The sequence below is a fragment of the Zootoca vivipara genome, chromosome 1 (assembly GCF_965207765.1).
Source record: "Zootoca vivipara chromosome 1, rZooViv2.hap1.1, whole genome shotgun sequence".
NCBI classification, from domain to species: Eukaryota; Metazoa; Chordata; class Lepidosauria; order Squamata; family Lacertidae; genus Zootoca; species Zootoca vivipara.
The window spans coordinates 123,788,351-123,813,434 of NC_142582.1; the positions used below are offsets into that span (position 1 = coordinate 123,788,351).

Sequence of the window (25,084 nt, forward strand, 5' to 3'; positions counted from 1 at the left end):
TCCCAGATTTAGCAGAATTAGGGCATTTGTGTGCTGATCTCACTAAAGCGCGCCTTTCATTCTTCATTACTCATTTAATGCACTTTTAAAACCTAATTGCACTCCCTTTAGTAGGACGCTGTGTAACCTTGGTGTGCCATGAATGAAAAACTAGATGATCTTGCCATTAAACAAAAAACAAAAAAACCCACACACAGAAAGTACTCGTTGAGAAGCTTCTCAATTTCAGCAGCAAATGAGGCATAAACTATACGGTCCAAAATGCAGCATCTAAAGGAGGGTGAAAGGGTGTGTGTGTGTGTGTGGAGAAAACTCAGCCAATGGCAATAAATATTTAATCTAGCTGTAAGTGTGCAAATTAAAAGCTTTTAGTTTTAAAAGCAGGCGTGCTCTTTAAGTTGCTGCACTAATAGAACCACCATTGGGCAGAGTGTGTGCATGGCAAATATCCAAAGAGCTAGTGGTTTGCAAGTTGAGTGAGTTATATTCTCTTGATAGCAGATTTGTGTTCATATCTTCATTAATACTCTGAGGTTTCAAGCACACTGTGTAAGCAAGGGTGCTTTGCTGGAGCAAAAGTCAATTCAGCGTGTGGTATTAAAATGAAATGGGTGGGGGAATTGTTTAGTTTTTTAAAAAACAGCAACAGCAAATCTCTTGTTGGCTGCCGGTGACATAAGCACAATGCACAACTTGGAGATTTCACATCATACTTCCTTAAAAAATCACCACACGCTACAAGAAAGAGGGTGGGGAACTTCGGAAATGTTTTAAAACCTGCTTTTGGGGGCCGCTGTCTCACAAAGCGGGGTGCAAGAAAAAGGAATGGCACGAAAGACACTATAGATCAGTGGAAGGGGGGTCAACCCAAGGGCCATGTTCCCTGCTGGGCAGCCTTCCGAAGGCCACATGCCCAAGGGTATGTTTGAAAGTGCCTGGGCAGTGCCTGGCCGAAATGTCAGAGGCCAGATGGGTAGCTTTGAAAAAAGTGTCCATTGGAGGTAGACATTTTTAAGGGTTGATGTTTTATTATGTATTTATATGTGCTGGGAGCCGCCCAGAGTGGCTGGGGAAACCCAGCCAGATGTGCAGGGTATAAATAATAAAATTATTGTTATTGTTATTTAGTGGACAACATAACTTTTTGTATCCCTGCCTCCTGGCGGGTGGACCCAGGATAAATTGTGCCAGCTCATTTTATACAAGTTGCAGAATCCAGTTTTTCTTGGTGCAGAATTTCAGTTTTGTGAGCACAGATTTCTTTTTTGTGTGGGGTGTGTGTGTGTGTGTGTGTCTTGAGGTTAAAGCATGGCATGCGTACAGGTGTCAAATCTTTGCAGAATGTGGGGCACTTTCTCTGTGCTGTGCTAAACTTCTGTCCTGCGGATTGCGGAAAACGCACGACGCCAACTGAGCTTTGCGTGGGCCCCCACATAATAATCTTTGGCCGGGCAGAATTTCCGGCGGCCATATTCCGCGCTATCAAGAGCGCAGCATCTTGAAGGCATTCCACCCACCCGGCTGTTCTGTTTGTTCTGCTCAGCCGGCGGCTGCCCCTCTCCCGAAGAGCTACTTGTGGAACACGCCTGATTAATCGCAACAGTTTGTTAGATAAGGATAAAGACAAATGATTATTTAAACCTGCTTACGTACCATGACTTCCCTCCCTCGATCTGTGCTAGAGTGCCAGTTGATGAAGACAGAGAGACCCAAACCAAACACATTCATCATCCGGTGCCTGCAGTGGACTACAGTAATTGAAAGAACGTTTCATGTGGAGACTCCGGAGGAGCGGTATGTCTCGTTCAGGCTTAAATACAAAGGCAACTTGCAAAAAGGCAGATGGATGTAAATGTTCAGCGTTATTAAGAGCGCGCCTTCTTCTCCAGAGCTTTGCTTTGTTTATTACGAGCTCTGGTGCTGTGGGTTTTAAGAGTCTCATTTTCCCACTTGGGTGGGGGGTGGATTAGAGGTTCTTCCAGAAGGAACTGATTGTGTGTGTGTGTGTGTGTGTGTGTACACACATGCACACAAATTTGGAGATGAAGATGATGCTCCCCCCTCCAGGCTATCTGTTTGTTTCCCTCGGAAGGTGGTGGACTTTCCTCCCTTGAGGTTTTCAAACAGAGGTTGGATGACCACCTGTCATGGGTACTTGAGTTATTTGTTATTATTACTATATAAAAAATTTTTATACTGCCCTATACTTGTAGATCTCAGGACGGTTCACAACGTTAACACTTCAATATAAAAAGCACAGGATACATGATAAAATTAAGAACAGAAGCAAACCAATAACCCCCTCTTCCACAACACATTTAAAAGGGCATCAGACATCCATGAACCAAAGGCCTGGTTAAAGAGGAACATTTTCACCTGGCACCTAAAGGTTTAGAATGAAGGCACCAGCTGAGGCTTCTTGGGGAGAGCATTCCACAAACGGGGAGCCATAGATGATATCCCACCATGGCGGGGGGGGGGTTGGACTAGATTACCCACAGGTACCCCTTCTAATTCTGCAGTTCTGTGATTCGATCAGGTAATGGGCGGGTGGGAGCACTTCTTCAAATTCTCCCCATCTGTACCTCTGCAGAGGTTTGAAGGAGAAATGCAGGGAGGAGAGCGAGATGCATTTCAAAGCCTTGACTGAGGGGTGCTCCCACTGCCCATTGTCTGATAGGTGGGTGGGAGAGCCCGTGTGGCATAATGGTTAGAATGTTGAGCTATAACTTGGGAAAGCAGGGTTCAAATCCCCACTCAGCCACAAAACTCATGGGTGACCTTGGGCCAGTCACCATCCCTTCACCGAACCTCTACCTCACAGGGTTCTTGTGAGGATGAAATTGGAAGGGGGAGAACCATGTACACCACTTTGAGATCCTTGGAAGAAAAAAGGTGGTACAGTGGTCCCTCGACTTGCGAAGTTAATCCGTTCCGAACGGACCTTCGTAAGTCGAAAAAATCGTAAGTAGAAGCCAATGGGGGGGGGAATTAAAAAAAAGGAAGTCGAAAAAATCCTATCTAAACCGCATCCAAAATGGCGGACGGAACTCTCGTCTTAACTCGAAACATTCGTATATCGAGTTACTCGTAAGTCGAGGTACCACTGTATATAAATGTAATAAATAAAGGAATATCCAGAAGCTTTAAGTTCCATCCTTACCTGCCTCATTCCTGACATCATGTCAAGAATGGGGACATGAAAACTGCCTCACGAGCCAACTAGGGGGAACTGGGGGGTCCCAGTGTAGATCTAAGCCAGGTGTGGAAACCTTTGCCCCCCCCCAGATGTTAACCAAACTGCGGCTTCATGAGTTTGCGTTTATGCCAGCATTCTTTTCCAAAGTACCTGGAACCCACCTGTGTTTTAGCAGCTTTTTAAGCAATGATGGGATATGCTTGTGGTGGGTAGGGATCTCAATCGTGACTGCTTGTTTGTTTAGGGATGAATGGACAAAAGCCATCCAAACCGTAGCAGACAGCCTTAAGAAACAAGAAGAGGAAATAATGGATTTTCGATCCGGTTCGCCCAGCGATAATTCAGGGGCCGAAGAAATGGAAATTTCTATGACAAAGCCAAAACACAAAGTAGTAAGTATTTGGGTTTAGGTGGGTTTTCTAGGCCAAGCATTAAAATATTCCCTATGGCCTGTGTTGCTACAGAGCCTAGAGGTAGCCAACCTGGTGTGCCCTCCAAATGTTGCTGGACTCCCAACTCTCACTCATCCCTAGTGGTCAGGGAACAACTGAAGAAAAGGCCCATTCTCTTGTGGAGGGGGCACAGGTCGGTTCATAAGGGAAGGCAGGCCTTGAGGTACCGTTTTCCCGAAAATAAGACATACCCACAAAATAAGCCGCAGCAGGATTTCTAAGCATTTGCGCAATATAAGCCATACCCCGAAAATAAGACATAATGATAGGCGCAGTTCTGGAGGGCGCCAAGGAAGAGGCGAGGCTCGACGCATAATAAAAAAATAAGACATCCCCTGAAAATAAGCCATAGTGTGTCTTCTTGAGGAAAAATAAATATAAGACAGTGTCTTATTTTCGGGAAAACAGGGTATTGCAGTCCTGAGCTGTTTAGGGCTTTAGCTGTTTAGGTCCAAACCAGCACTTTGAATTGGGCCTGGAAACTAGTTGGCAGCCAGTGTAGTCAGGCCAGGATTGGTGTAATATGCTCAAACCTTCTGGCCTCAGCAACCTGGCTGCTGATTTTTTTTACAGATGTATGTGTGTGAACAATCTTCAGAGACAACGCCACACACAGCGCCGTAATCATTCAGAGTTAAGACGCATTTTTATTTGTCTCCTTGAATTGAGTTCTTTCTCAAGCTGATCCTACTGTTTCGCGAGAGGGCCATTCTTTATCTGTGTCTTCTTGATGGTGGTTGGCAAAGATTCTCCTTTAAGTCTCCACACACACACATACAGGCAACTCCCCATTTAAATGAGGGTTATGTTCCGAGGCATCACATGTTTTAAGCAAAATAGCATATATTAGGAGCACCATTGGAAAAACCTGCAAGCACCTTCTAAACCTCTGGGAAACCCTTGATAAACCCTTTAAAAAACCAGCAGCAATCCTGGGATTGTGCTATCAAAGGCTCGTGGGATTGCCAGACACTTTTTTCATAGAATAGAATAGATCTTTATTCTCATTGTCCCCTTGTGGGAACAACGAAATTTCTTGATTGCTGTATCAACTCAATTAAGACACTCCACATTAATTAAAATATTAATAGGCACAATACAATACAATACAATACAGAACAATAAACAAATAAAAATAAAATGACTTCAAAGTCCAGAATTTCCATTTAAGGCCAAAATTGCTCTAGGAAAGAAACTGTTCTTGAGACGGCTTGTTCTCGCCTTCATTGTTCTATATCTCCGTCCCGATGGCAGGAGCTCAAAGAAACGATGACCAGGATGCGATGGGTCTCTTGATATATCTAATGCCTTTCTGTGGCACCTGATGGTATATATATGTTCTAAGGTAGAGAGTGAACAACCAATGATACTCTCTGCTGTTTTAATAATTCTGCACAACACTGTCCTATCCCGACAAGTGCAGCTTCTGTACCACACATATAAGCCATACGTGAGCATGCTCTCAATGGCACAGTGATAGAAAGCAAGCAACAACTTCATGCCATTTTTGTCATTTTCACACTCTTTGGGGGGACGTTTTTGCCCCTTCAAGTGCCGCTTCTAGGTATGTGTGCCTGTGCAGTCGCGAGTGACTCGAATGCGCATAAATGGGGAGTTGCCTGTATATACACACATACATATGTAAATAAAGGATTCCTCAATGCTGTCATTCATTTTGCTTTGTTCAAATATTTCGGGTCGTTGGCCTGTAAAGCCTCTTAACCACCTTTGAAACATGTCTTCAACAGACTATGACTGAATTTGAGTATCTTAAGCTTCTGGGGAAAGGTACCTTTGGAAAGGTGATCCTAGTAAAAGAAAAAGCAACCGGGCGATATTATGCCATGAAAATTCTGAAGAAGGAAGTCATTGTCGCAAAGGTAGGGCATTAGAGCTTTGCTGTAATGGAGCACTTTGTTTTTTTAAATGTTTAGATTAATTTTGTAAGATTTTGGGGGAGGGCTAACAGTAATGACAACAACAGGTTTCATCTATATATTCATCAAAGGAATAGCAGTCCGATAGCTGTTGTTCATTCATGACTTACTGGGTTGTTCTTCAGGATGAAGTGGCTCATACGCTGACAGAAAACCGTGTTTTGCAGAACTCTAGACATCCTTTCTTAACGGTATGTGTTCTCTCTTAAGGGCAGTCCATAATCTGTGAGATGGGTGTGTGTGCGTGCCTTGGTCGTTTTAATTAATAGGAACCTTGGAGCCATATGTTTTTCCAAATCGGAGAATGGTAGATTTAAGTACTTGATGGCATGCCAACCATTTCCCCATTGATTGTAATGGGATTCAGAGCTACTTTGCGCATAGCGCAGCTGCATGGATATTTCCCTCTACTAAACGCCCAAATGTGAAGGGGACGAATGTCTACTCTTAAACACACAGGCCTCATTCAGGCAACCAAATCTTGGCATAGGAATCTTGAGTTATTATCTTGCCCCCCCCCCCCCCGGCACAATTCAGCCGCTTTGTTCTTCCCTTTGTAGCAAGAACAGGCGGACCATGAAGCCTTCTATTAACCACAGTTTCCAGTTTCATCTGAAATGGGAAACAATGGATGATTGCTTCAGAATAAGTCAGGATACTGTCGACTTCAGATTGCAGCTAAATATTCCGGCTTGTTTCAGACTCGTTTACTGTGGTTTCCCAGCTTGTACAAAACAGGGAAGTAGAGCTAAAGTAGGATTTCCTGGCTTGCTCATGGCTACCTTCATGACGGCACTAAATGGGTTGCATGCCTGGCCAAAAAACTTGTTTATATCTCAGTTTATTAAGCAAAGATACGTTCTTCCAAAGATGGCCATGACGGTCCTGTTGGTTACAGCCAACCAGCACTTTGACCACTCTTGTTTATTTTTAAGAGTGTGTGTCTGCCTGTTGTACTTCACATGCACACAGTAGAACAGCGGCTCCTAAACTCTCTCTCTCCCCCCCCCCCAATTGACCACTTGAGAATTGAGATCTTGCCTTGGTTGGACCACTTAATGGTTTTTTTCTGCCTGCTGTGACAGCCTGTTACAGTGCACTGTGCTAGACTCTGCATGATTTTTAATTCTCATTTTATTACTCCTTTATTGTGAATCTCTCTCTCTGTGTGTGTGTGTTATGCAAAAATCACAATGTGAAGCTAGCCAGTGTCTCAACATCGCTCCATCCTTGTTTCAGACATTGTGATATATCAGTATATTGCGATGTTTAGCTGGTGATATATCGCAATGTTGAAAAACAGATATCGCCCACCCCTGCTTCCTACAGGTGTCTGGTTGGGCCAATGTAATACCAGGATGCTGGCCTGATCCAACAGGGCACCACTTACCTACTTAGCAAAACCCTCTGTCTCTCTCTCTCTCTGCCACCCCTTTCCCCCTTGATGTTCCTCCTCCTTAACACACGCATGAAGTTAAGGCAAGTGCCATGTGAAATGCGCCAAGATCTACAAGTGACCCACCACAAACTGACTGCCCCTGAACTAGCAGATCTCACGGCCAGAGTTAGATATGGATGGATGGATGGATGGATAGATGGATGGATGGATGGATGGATGGATGGATGGATGGATGGATGGATAGATAGATGGATAGATAGATATATTTAAGTCTTGTTACGTATCCTAAAAAAATGGTGCCTGTAAAACCCGTTATTATTTATGGAGATGTTTATTTTTATCTAAAGCCAAAGCTGTGACTCCCCTCTCTGGCTCTGAAACCCCAGCTGTAACTTCTGGGCTGCAGCCCAAGCAAAACAAAATGTAGTGCACGTCAAACCAAGCTGGCGGTTCTCATGATGTAGGAATGCGTGTGACGTGAGGGAAGGGCACCAGCCCTTGTGAGTGGGGTGGGGGGAGGACGAACGAGGGGGAGAGAGATGCCTCCTCCCCAAATCCTTCTTTCACCTTCCAAGTTGAGAGCGGATTTATGTCGATGGAATGCCTCAGCTGGGCAGCTGCCATCCATGGAGCTGCAGCAAAGAGCTGGATAATGATGATAATTTCTGGATAAGAGGGGCGAATTTCACAGTGAGCTGCAGAGGATCTCCTGCGTTGACCAAGTTCCGCCACACATCATAGGGTTGTCTGTGGAAAGACCCCTGTTTCTCAGGCTGAACTGCACGCACTTCATCTCTCGGCTCAATCTGGGTCCTTCATCCCCTTAAGTCGCAGGCCATTTGGATTCGAAATAGCCCTAAATCATGGCTCTGCATCTGTTTTAAATATCCCTAAGGTAGGGGGCAAAGTCATGTGGTCCAACACCACTCCCAGCCTCCTAAGCCACTGGGCATTCAGATTGGAAATCTCTGTCCTGGCTGAAAATACCCACCTTCCTCACCATGGGCTGCGGCTGGTGCATCTCTTGGCTCATCCTGGGTCCTACCTTCCTGTTCTCTGGAGGTGAAACCCAACAAATCTGAATCTTGGAAGATTCAGGACAGGCAAAAGGAAGCAGCTGGTCACACGGCACATAGTTAAACTGTGGAACTCACTCCCACAAGATGTTTGCAGTGGCCACCATCTTGTGCGGCTTTCGAAAAGAGGATTGGATAAATGAATGGAGGTTAAGGGTGATCCATTTCCCCACCTCCGCTGTAGCAGACCCAGCCAGCTACATCCCAGGCTTTGCCCCCTTCCCATCCAGCTTTTGGATCAGGAATTGGGTGTCAGTATTCCTCTGTAGATGAAACCCAATATCTTTTTTAAGCTTGAGTTAGGAGTAAGGGTAGGGGATGAAACAACAACAACAACAACAACTTATTATTTATACCCCGCCCATCTGGCTGGGTTTCCCCAGCCACTCTGGGCGGTTTCCAACAAAAGATTAAAAATACATTAAAACATCAAACATTTAAAACTTCCCTAAACAGGGCTGCCTTCAGATGTCTCCTAAATGTCAGATAGTTGTTTATTTCCTTGACATCTGTTGGGAGGGCGTTCCACAGGGTGGGCACCACTGCCGAGAAGGCCCTCTGCCTGGTTCCCTGAAACCTCACTTCTCGCAGTGAGGGAACCACCAGAAGACCCTCGGAGCTGGACCTCAGTATCTGGGCTGAACGATGTGGGTGGAGACGCTCCTTCAGGTATACTGGTGTATGAGATGAGATGTCCCAAGATTATGTCATGACTTTTATTATTTTATCGCATTTGTATCCCTCCTTCTCACAAGGGAGCGCAGAGCAGCTTACTATGTAAGGTGACATAAATACATAGAATCACAGAATTCTAGAGTGGGAAGGGACCCAACAAGTCATCTAGTCCAACCCTTGTAACACAGCCAAGTCTGGAACAGCGCACACACTTTGTTAAATGGCAAATAGGTTTTAAGAGTTCACCTAATCATGGCCAAAGTGGGGAGACAACCTGATTTCAGCTGGTGGGCGTGGAGTTCCATAAATGTGGGGCCACCACCAAGAATGCCCTGTCTTGCAGTACTATCCATATCACACCTCCCACTGATGGAAGCAGGGTGTGGATTATCCTCAAAAGGCAGATTCCAGGTTGCAAAGTATGTTTATTCATTCTCTCTCTCTCTCTCTCTCTCTCTCTCTCTCTCTCTCTCTCTCTTAAGACGGTAGATGCTGTCTTTCAATCATGTGGTGCCCAAAACAATTCAACAACAGATTAAAACAGTACACGTCACTGTGGGTGGGACAGAGTGTTTTAAAACCACTGTGGTAAAAGATTGGTCTTGGCTTTACCTTAATACCCCAACTGTAGTGTGGAAATGATAGCAGCTAAAAAAAAAAAATCTGTGCTAGTAACTTGCTCTGCTACATCAATTTGGAAGCAGTTCCAGAAACTGCACGTGAAATAAAATCACATTTTGCTCACATGTGATTTGCTTTTCGTAGGCTTTGAAGTATTCCTTCCAGACGCACGACCGCTTGTGCTTTGTTATGGAGTACGCAAACGGAGGCGAGGTAAGGATCGCGTTCACCTCTGTCGAATGTTAATGGTGTGCATTCTGAGTGCCACATTCCAATGGCGGCTGGGTTTGGAAGGAGAAGGAAGACGATGAACAGATATGACTTCACTGGGCTGCGTTTCAGCCGCACACGAGTCCCTGGGTTCTGCACCCACACAAACCTCTCCATCCTCCATCCAGACATTATAGCATTACAGTGATGAACTTCAGCCAGGGGAAAGCACTGAAAGTAGGTGTGAAGCAAGGTTGGTGAGGGTTGTGGCTTGGAGACACATTTGGAGAGAGACATTTGGCCTTGAGTCTGACATTTGGTGCATTGAAAATCTTCAAAGTTCGTCATAGGAACCTTCTAAGAGCTTCCTAAGGGCATGGCATATCTCAGTGGTAGAGGGCAGGGCATAGTATTAATAATTTCATGAATCTCAGGCTGTAGGGCAGGGAAAGACCTGAGGTGCATTAGCACTGCTAATCCCCTAGATCAGAGGTGGCCAACTCCCAAGAGACTCCGATCTACTCACAGTGTTAAAAACTGGCAGTGATCTACCCCCTTCAGGTCAAAGTTGTTGAGCTTCTTTTAGGAAGGAGGAAGGCCCATTTTTTTGGGGGGGGGGTTCAAAGTTGTTGCGCTTTTTCAGGGAGGAGGTAAAATGTTGAGCTTTTTTAAGGGGAGCCACAGTTGTTCAACTTCTTTGCGGGGAGCCAGTGATCTACCGCAGACGTCCAGTGATCTACCGGTAGATCATGATCTACCTGTTGGGCATGCCTGCCCTAGATGATGGACAATGCTGGTTAGGTGGATTGATAGCCTGACTCCGTATTAAGTGACTTCAGGTGAGGGAAGGGGTATGCAGCTCAAGAATCAAAAAGGTTGCCAGGAAGAAAGTCCTATTGACCTCAGAATGGGGTGGGGAAGTGGCTGTTTGTTCCCAATGGGCCTCTTTCTCACTCCCCAGTACTGTGAAAGCAGCACAGAGACCGAAGCTTTCCTGGCTTGCCAAAGTGGATACAGATGGTCCTCTTAGTCTAAATCAAAAAGCCCTGGTGGGCCAAATTTGTTGACCTGGAGGTATAACAGTGAGACTATTTGCCTGCCTAGCCCAGTATTTCCCTTCCAACTTATCTGCTGCCAGACCTTCCTAATGAAGAGATGTCCGGGATCGAACCTGCATCCAAGCCACGTGCTCCAGCGCTGAGCCGTGGTCCCTCCCTAATTACAGGTCTTCAGTAAACATGGTGGTGTGCCAATTTAGGCTAACGCGTACTTTTCCCCTCCCAGCTGTTCTTCCATCTATCGAGAGAGCGCGTCTTTTCTGAAGACCGGGCCCGGTTCTATGGGGCTGAGATTGTATCTGCTCTAGACTACCTGCACTCGGAGAAGAACGTGGTTTATAGAGATTTAAAGGTAGGTAAGCGGAAGCTGGTGAGTTTGGGAGGCCAGCCTTTTCTCATTTATCTCAAGAAAAGGGCGTTTCTGGAGCACATTCATGGTGCTAAATCTCATTTGGGGTATATCTGTTTCGAACTTTGTCTTGCTTAGGGCTGCCATATTTCAACAAGTGAAAATCCAGACACAAAAATGCAGCATGCGGCCCTCAGGGGCGTGATATCCCCCAGCTTCATATTCAGTGCTAGTTTTCTAGAAAAAGAGGTGCTGGAACTCGCTGTGAACGCCTCCCTTGTTCTCTTAAAATGGCAGTGGCGCCCACCGAAGAGGTGGCAGAACTGAGTCCCTGCTAGGGGGATAAGACACATTTTCTAGATTGCATATGGTAGTGGCGTTAAACAAAATCAGAACACACAGATGCAACAGCTCAGCAGTAAAAACCCACCCAGCAACACAATTCAGTGGTAAAATCCAATCCAGCATGTGAGGGGGTTGATTGCTCTCTTCCCTCACCCCTCCAGATGTTGGGGATATACTTGTTTTGTTCTTTCCTTCACCTTGCCTCTAGTTAAGCAGCAGCTTTTAAAATTTATATCTCCTCAAATTAACATATGCAAATGAGCAGCAGCCCTGTTAAATCTCTGCATGGGCAGAGTCACCCGCTGTAGCAAACAGGAAGAGGCTAGGTGGCTGAGACGTTTTACAATCCTGTTGGTTTTCATTTAGGCAATTCGCCAATTAAAGAATTTTTGAGTTGTTTAATCGCCTGCCACTCTTTTCAACCGATTAGATCAGTGGTATTTAAATAGAGGTGCCTTTCCATGCATTTGAAGGAAAGGTGTTGTAATAGCTTTTTTAAAAAATATATTCAGTAGCAGAAGGCAAGGTATTTTTTCCTTTTCACTTTGTATTACAGTAACCCACCAGTTTCAAAGTTGGGCTCAGAATAAAAATAACTGGTGTGCTCTTAAAGCTCCTGGATGAGCCCATGGTAGCATGCTCCACACTCCTGTGTTTAAAAGCGTGCGGCCCTTATTTTTTTTTATCAGGTGCTCTGCAGCGTGTTAAAACAGAGACACAGAGATGGGGGTGGGTCATAAATCAGTGGCCGAGCACCTGCTTGGCATGCAGAAGGCAGCAAGTTCAGCCCCTGGCATCTCCACTTAAAAGGTCAGGTAGTAGGTGATGATGGGGAGCTCCTTTGCTGGAGACTCTGGGGAGCTACTGTCAGTCAGAGTAGGCAGTTCTGAGCTAGATGGACAAACAGGGCTGCGTGGCAAAATGGTTAAGTCATTCATGCTTGCGCCAAATCGGTGCACTTAATTGCACTGGGCGAACATTGGAAGGTTCAGGTTGGATTTTAAAAAGTACTTAACTGAAGCACCACTGCTCATGACAGTCCTGAATAACGTGCTAATTCGGGGCATGAGTATATATATTGCCTACTTAAATCAGTAAATAAAAAGGGTCCCTCTCTTCTCTTCCCCACCCTCCCAGCTGCCTTCCTTTTCTCTGTGTGTGTTTGTTCCCCACCTGGTAACGCTGTGCAGTTTTTTTCCTGGAAGACAGACAGCACCTGAGTTATTCATGCATTGCCATTGGTGGCTGCCATGGATACTTTCCCCCAGCTTTGGAAATAAAGCGCTGAAGAAGAGGCAAGCCCACCCACCGCTCTGCTTGCCCGGCTGCTGTTCTCCCCACCTTTCATTCTCCGTACCCCTGCCATCTAGCCACTCTCAGGTGCTGGGACGGCCAAGGAGGATGGAGCTGTGCAAGCAGCCCCTGTGGCAGTTCCCCTGGTTTAACACACAACACGGGTCTCTTTGCCAGCTGCGCAGGAACAAACAGAGCTCAGTGGTGAAGCTCGTTGCTTTGCATACAGAAAACCCCCCAGCTCCTGTCCTTCAGGCAGAATGATCAAGAAGCAGGAAGAAGCACCCATAGCTCAGTGGCAGGACATCTGTTCTGCATGCAGAAGGTTCCAGGCCCAGGACTCACCCACCCCAGGCATCCAGTCCTACTTTAGGGCTTTATGTTGGGGTATCTGGTTGGCCACTGTGGACTAGATGAGCCTGTGGCCTGAGTGGTGTGCCTGTGTGTGATTATTCTCACTTCTCCCATGCTGTTTTCCTGTGGATAATCCCCTCTGCCCTTCCAATCACTGGCACTCTCCCCATTAGAGAAAACAAGTATGTTTGGAGACCGATCTATGTTGAAAAAAGGATGCAGGGCCAAAACATCAGTCCTTCCCCTCTCTCTGCTTTAGTCCTAAACTAAGCTGGGTAACTCTGTGCCTGCTTTTTGCAGAGTTTCAGAGAGATGAGAGGTCTCCTGAAGGATTTCCTTCGCCTGTCAAGTTTGTCCCTAAAAGTGTAAGCTAGGGAGCCTCCTGGTCCAGACTGGCGCACCCACAGGCTTCAGCTGACCTTCCCCATGCCGCCACTATTCTCTCTGCCTTGGGCTCCCAGCTGTCCACAATAATGAGGAATTTTACAGGCTACCTGACAAGGCTGTTGCATGAATTTTCTCAATAATGTAGAGTTCACCGCGCTGAACACTCAAAAATAACTTCAGAAATCCTTATTATTATTATTACTATTATTATTATTAACTTAAAAGCAGTTCAAAGGGATCCATAACAGGTGCCCAGGCCCGCTTGTTTTCTTCCTCCCTCCCCATCCCTTTTTCCTTTTGTGTTGCGTCTTTTTGATTGTAATCCTGAGGGCAGGAGCTATCTTGTTGTGTAAGCCATTTGGGGAGCCTTTTCAGCTGAAGAGCAGGGTGATCATGCTTTGAATAAATAAACAACAATGGGAAGGCAGTGAGAAGGGAGAAACTTCTCTTTTTTTTAAAAAAAAGGGGGGGCAATTTTGTAAAAAAAATAACATGAAGATTCTGCACTGACTATCCAAATGATTGACTTGTTTCCCCCCCCCCCTCTCTCTCTTTAAATTTGATTTTTCATTTAAGTTGGAAAACCTGATGCTGGATAAAGACGGGCACATAAAAATAACAGACTTTGGGCTGTGCAAAGAAGGGATCAAAGATGGAGCAACAATGAAGACTTTCTGTGGCACCCCGGAATACCTTGCGCCAGAGGTACACTGCATGCAGCCCTTGATTGTATCATCACAAGCAACGCTTCCTGTAACACAAGATAGAGAGCAGTTCATAGGGCAGCATGTGGGGGGGGGCTCCTCGTTTGTGGAATGCTCTCCCCAGGGAGGCTCTCCTGGTGCCTATCTTTGGGCAACAGGCTGAAGCATTCCTCTTCTCCCAGGCCTTTGGCTAATTAAACCAGTGTTTCCCAACCTTGTGCCTCCAGATGTTTTGAGACTACAATTCCCATCATCCCTAGCTAGCAAGACCAGTGGTCAGGAATGATGGGAATTGTAGTCCGAAAACAGCTGGAGGCACAAAGTTGGGAAACACTGTATTAAACAATCTATGGCCTTTTAAACTTGGGGGGGGGGTATTGTTTTTGTTTGCTATTATGATACATATTTTTGTGTTTTTGTATTGTAAACTGCCCTGTGATCTTCGAATGAAGGGCTGTATAGCAATGTTAATAATAATAATAAGAAGAAGAAGAAGAAGAAGAAGAAGAAGAAGAAGAAGAAGAAGAAGAAGATTGTTGGCCAATGCTAGCAGACCACTTGCTGAAGCACCCACACACCCCCAATTTTAGCAGGCCACTCACCTGTCAATCATGGGGCGTCATAATGATCCTGATAAGGATCTGACCTGTGAAGCCAACAATGTTCCCCCCACAGTATGTTCCCAATAACCCAGCACCCTGACCACTTCACTGGTTCTCTTAACCTGCAACAAGGGCAGAATCACAACTTGGGGGTGTTGAAACAATGACTGAGATGTACGGGGAGTGCCTTGAGTTATCCCGAGAGTGCCAAGGACGGTTGTTGTTTCCGTCTCGGACACAGTCCTTGCCCTCCGGTTTGCAGTGTGTGCATGTGCGTTAGGTTCCGCGCGGTCCCTTTTGCCACCCAGTGGGGCGGTTTAGCATTTGAGCAATCCGGAGAGCGAGTTCCCTGCGTCCGTGAAGCCGCTCGCCGTTTCTTAAAAGAGAAAAGGAGCGGCGCTGCTGGCATCCCTGTCATCTGTTTGTAATCGGAACCTGGCCTCGGAGCCTGTTTGTACAGTTGCTGCATAGTTGTTTTAGGGTCACGCTGGAATTTGGGACATAGATGGCAGCGGCCGGCTTTGATGTGCCTGGTGCGTCGGTCTCGCCGAGGTGTTTACAGCTGTTGTGCCTTCTCTTGTAAATTCCACCCGTGCAGCTGTTCAGAGCTGTTGGCTCCCAACTTGACTAGCCACTTATTTTAAGTGAAATGACCTTTTTTATCCTCTGGCCTTCTGCTCACCCCCCCCCCCTACTATTATAAATTGTGGCTGGAAAATAATTCCTTAAATATGAATAAAAAGATGTTGTTTTTGATGATGGTGGCCTCCGTCTGTCTCCAGAGACAACAGAGGAGTGAGCCTTTGGGGGGGGGGGGTGAAGTCAAGCCATTGTGGGGTTGCAGCGTCTTCTGTGGCTGCAGAGACCGCTATGGGAGAGAGACGTTTCAGTGGGGCAGATGAGGGCATCTGGGAAACGGCACCGCAATATTTCAGAGGTGCCAGAACTCGGTTCCAGTGAGTTCTGGCTGAAAAAAAAAAGCCCTTTGTGCACCTTCGTGGGTAAAGTCAAACTGTTGGATGGTTGCAACGCCTGCTGTGGCTGTAGAGACCGATAGGGGGGGGAGACATGTTTTTTTGCAGCTGGGGCAGATGGAAGCACCCTGTGGTGCTGCTGCAGATGCACTCAAAATACAGACGTTCTGAACCGCAGGGATACCAAAGAAGGATGTTAAAAACATCAGAAGGGCCAGTTCTAGCTCTTTATTAAAGAAGGCGTAGACTTGCAGCAAAGCAGCCTGCCAGGTCTCCCAACCTTTAAAGACCAGGGATGGAGACCGCAGCAAGGAGATGACTTGTCCTGTATACGCAAAGCAGCATGCGTCACTTTGTCTTAAGACTTCCCATCCCTTCACCTGCCCAGATGAGGACATAGGTGGCAGATACCCAAGTCTTAACAGATAGCTCCCCTTTCTGGGCTTAGAGCCCGGCACCCAAAGCCCACAGATAAGGATGTAACATCAATGCAAGCCAATTTGCTTACATCAAAGCAAATGAATGTAGACATATAAGAGTTCATTGCTGCAACAACTACCAGTTAATTGTGGGGTTCTCTTGACTACCAAGATGGCGTTTGCAGAGCTTCCTAACATCTCACCTTTGGTTCAACACTATAGACCGAGATAAAAATATATGATTTTCCCCCCTTTTCCTTGCTACTCTCTTCCAAATTTTTTAACATGTGTAAAATAGCATTTTTATATGGAGTGATCTCTGTGATCAGAAACTTTCCTCCTCCTGTTGTTGTTATTTATTGCATTTATATACAGTACCACCTTTCCTCCAAGGAGCTCAGGGTGGCATATATAGTTCTCCTCCTCCTCCTTGTATCTTCACAACAACCCTGTGAGGTAGGTTAGGCTGAGAGTGAGTGACTGACCCAAGTTCATCCGGTGAACTTCATGGCTGGGACTTGAACCCTGGTTTCCCAGGTCCTCTAACCACTATACCACACTGGCTTTCGTTTTAGGGATGTCTTTTATTCCTTCCCCACCCTGGAGGTCCTGCAGATTCTCTTAAGAACGCAGGACAATAGCTCTCTCCCTGTACCCGGCTACTGTAATCCTCTACGAGTAAGGAGGATTTCTGGAGCAGCAGAAAACGACCTTTCTCCCTCCTCTATATGTCATCCTTTTATATATTTGATATGATAGCCATGTTCAAATATATAAAAGGTTGTCATATAGAGGAGGGAGAAAGGTCGTTTTCTGCTGCTCCAGAGAAGCGGACACGGAGCAATGGATTCAAACTACAAGAAAGAAGATTCCACCTAAACATTAGGAAGAACTTCCTGACAGTAAGAGCTGTTCGGCAGTGGAATTTGCTACCAAGGAGTGTGGTGGAGTCTCTTTCTTTGGAGGTCTTTAAGCAGAGGCTTGACAGGCATATGTCAGGAATGCTTTTATGGTGTTTCCTGCTTGGCAGGGGGTTGGGCTGGATGGCCCTTGTGGTCTCTTCCAACTCTATGATTCTATGAAATCAGCTTTACCAGAGAGACTCTGGCCCTCCTGATGGAATAAGCTGTCGTAAAATATCCTAGCTGGTAAAATTTGGGGCACAAGTTAAAAAATAAAGGCAACAAAATCAACTTCGTGCATTTCAAAATTTCATTTTGCAGACACGCCAAAAAGAAAACAGCAGCATTGTTGGCTCACATTAGCAATAGAATAGAATGCAGTTGTAACTTTAAACATATATATTAAAGTAGATTATCCACATGTCCCAAGTACAAATGAGATTGATGATTACAAGTTGTGCATTCAAACATAGAAAGGGGTTGTGAGAGCTTCAGACCCACTGAGCAGCAAAAGATGGGTGTTTGTCCTTCCAACCTTGAAGCCTCTTTGCAATCATAATACCGGTAGCTCAGAGGGTCCACTTTTGACGTCCCTTTGTAAGCCCCCACATCGCAGGAATTACAATTAAGAAGTGCATAAGCATCCACAGATGAAAAGGATTGTTCCAAAACAAAGTCAATGCGAACAATAAGATCTTGCCAGAAGGAAGACACCACAGGACACACCTGGATTGCCTGCCTCAGAGAGGCATTGTCTGCAAGTCGCATTGCTTTTTCTCTCCTTTCTGAGTCCAGTTGTAGCCCTGACACACTTCTGAGGACATCACTGGGAGCGCAGCAGGGTCAAGATGCATTCCCAACCTCTCTTCTCTTTCCCACTTCCCCGACAGCAATGGGAGGGGAATTACTCTTTTTTGTCCATGCTGCAATGGCAGCATCTCGGGAACCCTGGGCATAGGCCTTGCAAGAGCTCTTCTTGGGCCTTGCCAAAAGAGAACAGCCTTCCTCTCCTCTCTCCTCTTGCTGCACAGCTCAGTGGGTAGAGCATGAGGCTCTTAATCTCAGGCTTGTCGGTTCGAGTCCCACATTGGGCAAAAGATTCCTGCTTTGCATGGGGTTGGACTAGATGACCCTCGTGGTCCCTTCCAGCTTTACAATTCTACGATTCTGTGAATCTCCCGCAATAGCAAAGTCTCTGCTCTGTCTCTGTTTGCAACTGCTCCAAGGGGGCCTTGAGAAGTGCGAACAGAAAGTGCTGTCAGGAAAGGGCACCTATGCATTGTCACACAGTCCGGCGTGCGAAGCCTTCCCAAAGCCGCCACACACACACACACCCTCGGTGCCCCCGCCCTTGTCCCGGTTGCTCGTAAAGGATGATGAGGCTGGCTCCTGGAATCCTGGCAGACGAGGCAGCTGTGTTGGTCTTCTACATATATGGGGGCAGCTGCAGAGCCAGCTGTCGCTCGGTGCGAATCATAAGGCAAGAGGCAGGCTGTAAATAGACCTGCGTGGGGTAATCCAATACCTGGCAGCCTCTGGCTTTTCGCTGCAGGCCGACTTCCAGGTTCCAGTGTCCTATCCCCACCCCCCTCCACACTCCTCACCCCCTCCGCAGAGCAGAGTACTAAGCAGTTGGCAGGCTCTAGATTTGCAGGGGTGACCAAACTTTTTCCAAAGAGGGCCAGATTTGATGAAGTGAACATGTGTGAGGGCCGACCCAAGTTGTTGAGATTTTTTTTAGGATTGAAGCTGTTGACCTTTTAGGATTTTACCCCAGGAAATAAACTGCCACAGGGGCCAGGATGAGCCACGTTAGGCCCCCAAAATGGACTTTGGACATGCCTGCAAGTCTAGGGAGAAGAGCAAACTCTCTAATGTTTGGTTTTTCTCTCCATCATCGTTCAAGGCACTTCAGTATTCCTTAGGCGTGAGCAGCTTGCCTTTCTGAGTTGTAAGGCTAGTTCCGTAAAGCAGGGCAGAATAATTTGGATTGTTGCAGAGGTTTAAGGCTTCTAACCCTCTTGCTTTTAACTAGTTTTGTGTGCTGGTTTGTTTATTGCACTCCTATCCGATTTTTCCTCCTTGGAGATCAGCATGGTTGGTCCTTCCCTTTTATCCCCACAACAACCCTGAGAGGTAGGCTCAAGCTGAGAGGCCATGACCTACCTACCCAAGGTCACCCAGTGAGCATCACAGCCAAGTCGAGATTTGAATTCACAGGTCCTAGTCCGACACTCTCTAACCCGGAGAAGGGGAACCCGAGGCCCTCCAGAAATTGCTGGACTACAACTCCCATCATTACTGGCCGCCGGCTGGGGCTGGTGGGAGTTGTAGTTCAGCAACATCTGGAGGACCGAAGGTTCCTCACCCCAGACATTTTAAAATGGCACTATTCTACTACCAACAATATGTAGAGGGCACTGAAAAGATAGGCTTCCTTTATTTTTATATTGTGGGAAGGTTGGACTAGATGACTGATTCTATCAGCCTACATGACTATTTGTGCTTGCTTTTTACATTCGTAAATCACCTTCTGCCAGTGCTCTCAAGGTGGCTTAAAAGAAAGGTATTCCATAAAATTACATGATGGTTAAAATGTCCAGGTACGAGGAGGGTGAGCCAAGTGGCGCTGAGCCTCCTCTGAGTCAATGGAGTGATTCTCACTGGCTCTTTGAGATGCAACCCGCTGGAAAGGCTCACAGCAGAAGCGCTTCTGGGGGAGGGCGGCCAAATTGCAGTTGTTCTTGGCCAGCCTTTTAAACAGAGGAACAAGGACTGCCTTAACAAGAAGAGTGTTAGAACTGTAAAAACCTCTGCAGCAATCCTGCTGTGTAATTTATTGCACGGTGCATATCGGTAGCAATAACAATAAGGGAGTCATTCTTAGGGGGTTGGGAGCATGTGAGTTTGCACCCTCTGTTGTTTCACTGCACACCCCACTGCGCTCATCCCATCCCCTGTAATTCCTCCCCCAGCTAAACACACAAAAGTTTTCAAACTGTTCTTCCTAACACTTGATCTCTTCTGTTTGTTTGTTTTGCTCATCCACACTTCTCTCTTTGTGTGGGGTAGGGGAGAGGGGTACTTTTCCTAAGTTTGTTGTGAGCTGTTGTTTTTTTATGCTGGGCATTGCAAATGTATGTGTGGTGTGTCCTCTCCCCCCCCCCCGCGCGCTCCAGTGTTGAAACCTCATAGATTTCTGTTTATGTTTCAGATGGGTGGAATTTGCAAGACAATTTCTAACTTAAGTTCTTGGCCTGCATTTAAAAACAAACAAACCCGTTAAGAGTTCCTAGTTGTGTGTGAGAGCGGGGTGGGGTGGGGGCACAACTGCCAACAGAATAGTTAAAGGTCTGGAGGAGTTTTGGAGAGCTTTCACATCTCTGGCCTGTTAGGTTAAAATGCTCTCGAGTGCCATTGTGGCAATGGAACTTGTCAAAGCTTTGAAGTACTTCAGTAATTCTTTTGTATAATGGCAACAGTAAACCCCTTCATCTGATGCAAAGCATTCTCCATTTCTATACGTATTCCTGTGCATCTACCCATATTTTAAATACTGGCTTCATTGTCCATCATGATAAACCCTTTCATCCATTTCTTGTCCCATTAGAGTAGCCTCTTTTTGCATATGCGTAAACATACGGACTGTCTTGGGTACCAGGTTTCTGTTACGCACCGCCAATTCCCATTACTCCCAGGCAGCATGTCCAGCTATCAGGGATGATGGAAGCTATCAGAATCATAGAAATATAGAGCTGGAAGAGACCCAAGGGTCATCTAGTTCAACCCCCTGCAATGTAGGAATCTCAGCTAAAGCATCCATGACAGATGGCCATCCAACCTCTGCTTAAAAACCTCCAAGGAAGGAGAGCCCACCACCTCCCGAGGGAGACCATTCCACTGTCAAACAGCTCTTACCCTCAGAAAGTTCTTCCTGGTGTTTAGTCAGAATCTCCTTTCTTGTAACTTGAAGCCATTGGTTCAGATCGTACCCTCCAGAGCAGGAAAAAACAAGCATGCTACCTCCTCCATGTGACAACCCTTTAGATATTTGAAGATGGCTATCATATCTCCTCTCAGTCTCCTATTTTCCAGGCTAAACACGCCCAACCAATCCTCATAAGGCTTGGTTTCCAGACCCTTGTGTCCTACTAAGACCCCATGGAGGGTGGGGAGAAGGTTCCTCACCCCTGGCCTAAATGGATGCTGTGCAGGAAACAAAAGGCAAGCAGACTGTTACAGGACAGGAATTCCTTACTTCCGCTTATCTGACCCATGAATAAGTTAGACTTGCCATTGACATAAAGCTCTGGCCTTCTTGCAGGTGCTGGAGGACAACGACTACGGCCGTGCAGTGGATTGGTGGGGCTTAGGAGTCGTCATGTACGAAATGATGTGTGGGCGGCTCCCTTTCTACAACCAGGACCACGAGAAGCTCTTTGAGCTCATTCTCAGCGAAGAGATCCGGTTCCCACGCACGTTATCGCCCGAAGCAAAGTCACTTCTGTCAGGCTTGCTGAAGAAGGATCCGAAGCAAAGGTGAGGCCTTGGCATTTCTGGTCTTCCGATGCAAGCGGCTCCTAAATCCCGGAGGCAGATTCAGGGCAGGTCAAAGGAAGTGCTTCTTCCCAGAAGGCGTAGTTAAACTAAGATGGACACACACAGTCCATTGTTAAACTGCCCCCCACAGGAGGCAGGGATAACCACCAACTTGGATGGCTTCCGAAAAGGATGGGGCAAATTTGAAGAGGAGGAGGAGGCTATCAAATGGCCTTGCACACCTTTGAAAGCCAGTGGCTAGGAATCTCAGGTAGGAAGAGTCTTGCTGGGCATCTAGTTGGCCCCTGCGAGAACAGGATGCTGAACTAGTTACTAGTCACTCGTAGCTGAGTAAGATTGTCTTCCATAAACACTGTTTTAACAATAAGTCTGTAAGTGACTGTGGAGGCCAATTCTGGACCCACTGGTCCTTCCACAGTGGGGACATTGGTTCCTGGGCGGGAGTTGATCATGGTGTGGATTTGCCAAGTGTGCCTTCCTCCTAGCACGATTCTCCCTTGTGTCCTGAGTTTGAGTGTCTTCAAAACCCATGACACCTTTGGTAAAGGCTGTTCTCCAACTGGAGCGCTCGCAGGCCAGTGTTTCTCAGTTGTCAGTGTTTATGCTACATTTTTTAAAAATAGATTTGCCTTGAGTGAGTCTTTAAACCTCTTTTGTTGACCACCAGCATTACGCTTTCCATTTAAGTTCGGAATAGAGTAGTTGCTTTGGAAGACGATCATCAGGCATCCACACAACACGACCACTCCAACGAAGTTGATGTTGAAGAATCATTTCTTCAACACTGGTGATCTTTGCTTCTTCCAGTACACTGATATTAATTCGCCTGTCTTCCCAAGTGATGTGTAAGATTTTTCGGAGACACCGTGGTTTGAAGTCCATATCGTGATAATCGGCATCATCATTTTTGACATGGCGATGTATCGTGAATCACAGGGTGTGTGTGCTATGCAAAAATCACAATGTGGGGAAAACCGTGAAGCCAGCTGATGCCTCTTCATAGCTCCTTCCTTATTTCAGACTTCATGATAGATCACACTGTTTAGCTGGTGTCACGATGCTGAAAACCAGATACCGCCCAGCCGTACTAGATGGGCCATTGTTCTCTTTGTTCTCCTGTGAGTCGGCTCTAGTGCTGGTATTCCTGGCTTGTTTAAGCCAGTGTTCCCCTTTGTGCCTGACGTTGCTTCGAAGCATCCTCTAAAATGAGCAGTGAAACGCCTTGTGTGTCATCCCAATGTCCGTATAATCTGACAGCATTTCTGCTAACTATAGAATTTGGCTGCTCCTTTCATGCTCCTTTTAATAGCAAATGTGGGGAAATGGAATATCATAGAGCAGGCATAGGGGCAGGCATAGGCATAGCCCTCCAGATGTTTTGGGACTACAACTCCCATCATCCCTGACCACTGTCCTGTTAGGTAGGGATGATGGGAGTTGTAGCCCCGAAATATCTGGAGGGCCGAGTTTGCCTATGCCTGTCATAGAGCAAGTAAAGATTATGAAGTGTTTCTTCCACTCCACCCACCCACCCACAAAAAAATCTACTGCAGTTCAAGTTGATTATTTGACTGTTGATTATTTTTTGTTAAATGTTTTAAGTGCATGTTTAATATATGTTTAGGCAAGCCTGTCCAGGCATGTAGTTGTTGATGTGTTTTATCCTTTCTTGCTGTTAATTTTAATTATTTTTAAATGCATTCAAATTGCTTTTAATTGATAATTTTAATGCATCGTTGAAACTGTTTAGAGGTTTTATTACAGGCTTGTTTTATTAGAGCTTTACTAGAGGCTCTTTTGTTAAATTTTGTTAAATAAATAAGTGGTGCGATCAGCATGCAAGGTTGCACAGGGCCTCCTTGGTAGAGGCATCATCCCCGTCCACACTTTTCTGCACCGTCACTTAGCTAGCAACGAGTCAGTTTCCCAAAGGCCAAATGAGTACCATTATAAAACCGCGTATAAACCCAAAACGTTTGCACCATGCTAAAGTGGCGCTGGTATTTTTCTCCCCACAGGTTAGGCGGTGGACAGGATGACGCCAAGGAGATTATGCAACACAAATTTTTTGCTGGCATCGTATGGCAAGATGTGTATGAAAAAAAGGTATTCAGAGTTTTGCATGTTGGAAGATGTGATTTGTTGGTGCTTCATACCTGGAGGCAGGAATGCTCTTGAAAACCAGGCATTGGGAACCGCAAGATGGTTGTTCCCCCCCCCCTTCCTCATAACCCATGGCTTTGCTAGTGTGGCTCTCTGCCACCCTCTAGTGTTCAACACCCTCAAAAGTTTATAGCTGGTGTGGCTGGCTGTTAGCTGATCAAAATGGGCCTTTTTGGCTCACAAATGGGCTTTTTTGGCTCACGTAGTGACGGCTGTTGGATTCAGCGACCTTGAGGATGGTTTCTTGATTAACATTTCACTGAACGTTGCTGTCAGCATGGACATTTCCAAGTATCATGCCATTCAGGTTAATTAAAAAGGCTTTGTGCAATCAGGTGGGAAAGATGGTTTACAGTTCCATTTGCCCCCTGTGTGTCAGCATCTTCCTCCTGTCCCTGCCTGTTCAAAGCCCATAAAACTTCCCAGACCTTATCCTGGTTCCCTTGTCTCCAAGCTTCTTGCAGAGAAAAATGGAAGGGGTGAGTCAGGTTGGGTGAGTGGCAGCCCATGCCCTCATTTACCTCCATTTCCGCTATGCATCTCTTTAAAAAACTGGCTCCGTGTCTTGCACTTTTTCACATGGAATTTAAACACTTTCATAGCTTAAGTCTACTATTTTCTCTGGCTGCTGCGCTGCAGTTTTCGCACTGCGATGGTGTAGAGTTAAAGGCCAATCTCTGTGCATCTTTACACAGCATGCTTCAGGTTGAAGCCTTAATATTTTTCGCAGCAAACCAGAATAGTTTTGCAACAGACTGTTCTCTCCCTTGCCGCCACCCCCAACTTCACGCAAGGACTCCTAGGAGTGCAGCTGCATTGTGTAAGCAGATATGGGGGTGTCCCCATTGCTTGCACTTTGGAGAGGCCTTTGCTCAAATTCCTGGGCGCCAATAGTCTCCCGTGTAGGTAACCTGCGATGCACCTTGGAACCAACATTTCAGCTGTCTTGTCTTCTGCTTCCTGGTTGATGCCTTGTCATTATGAATTCAGATCCAGCACTGCTGGCTCTCAGGTTGTGTTGGGAAGTGGTCCAGCATTTTTATGAGTACGGAAAGTACTCTTATTCCATGCAGGCCAGGCATGCACAATCAACAGAATTATAATGGCAGAATTCCCTCCCCCCTCCAAGAAAAACAACAACCCCTTATTGATCTTTTCTTAACACACAATAGTGGTGGTTCAGCTTTATCTTCTTCTGCATAGCCTTTTTCTCTGTTTGCCCACCTGATGCCAATACTGTTCTGACCCTGGGGTGGCTGACCAGTGGCTCTCCGGACGTCGCTGAACTACAACTCACATCAGCCCCAGCCAGCATGGCTAGTGCTCAAGAGAGGATGGGGGTTGTAGCCCAGCAATGCTGGAAGGCTGCGGGTTCTCCATCCCTGCCAGCCCCCACTAGCCCTGG

General features: G+C 46.3%; 1 protein-coding gene across 9 annotated transcripts in view; it reads left to right on the forward strand.

The window, feature by feature from the left end:
• The window catches only part of AKT1 (AKT serine/threonine kinase 1), a 101,389-nt gene that overhangs the window by 72,272 nt on the left and 4,033 nt on the right, over window positions 1–25,084 (forward strand). For all 9 annotated transcript variants that reach the window (XM_035104871.3, XM_088673615.1, XM_088673624.1 and 6 more), the window contains 9 exons: window positions 1,683–1,794; window positions 3,444–3,591; window positions 5,400–5,531; window positions 5,714–5,779; window positions 9,504–9,572; window positions 10,854–10,979; window positions 13,932–14,060; window positions 21,281–21,495; window positions 23,535–23,622. In XM_035104871.3, the coding sequence (XP_034960762.1) occupies window positions 1,683–1,794; window positions 3,444–3,591; window positions 5,400–5,531; window positions 5,714–5,779; window positions 9,504–9,572; window positions 10,854–10,979; window positions 13,932–14,060; window positions 21,281–21,495; window positions 23,535–23,622 (1,085 nt within the window). The remainder of the gene's footprint in view (window positions 1–1,682; window positions 1,795–3,443; window positions 3,592–5,399; window positions 5,532–5,713; window positions 5,780–9,503; window positions 9,573–10,853; window positions 10,980–13,931; window positions 14,061–21,280; window positions 21,496–23,534; window positions 23,623–25,084) is intronic.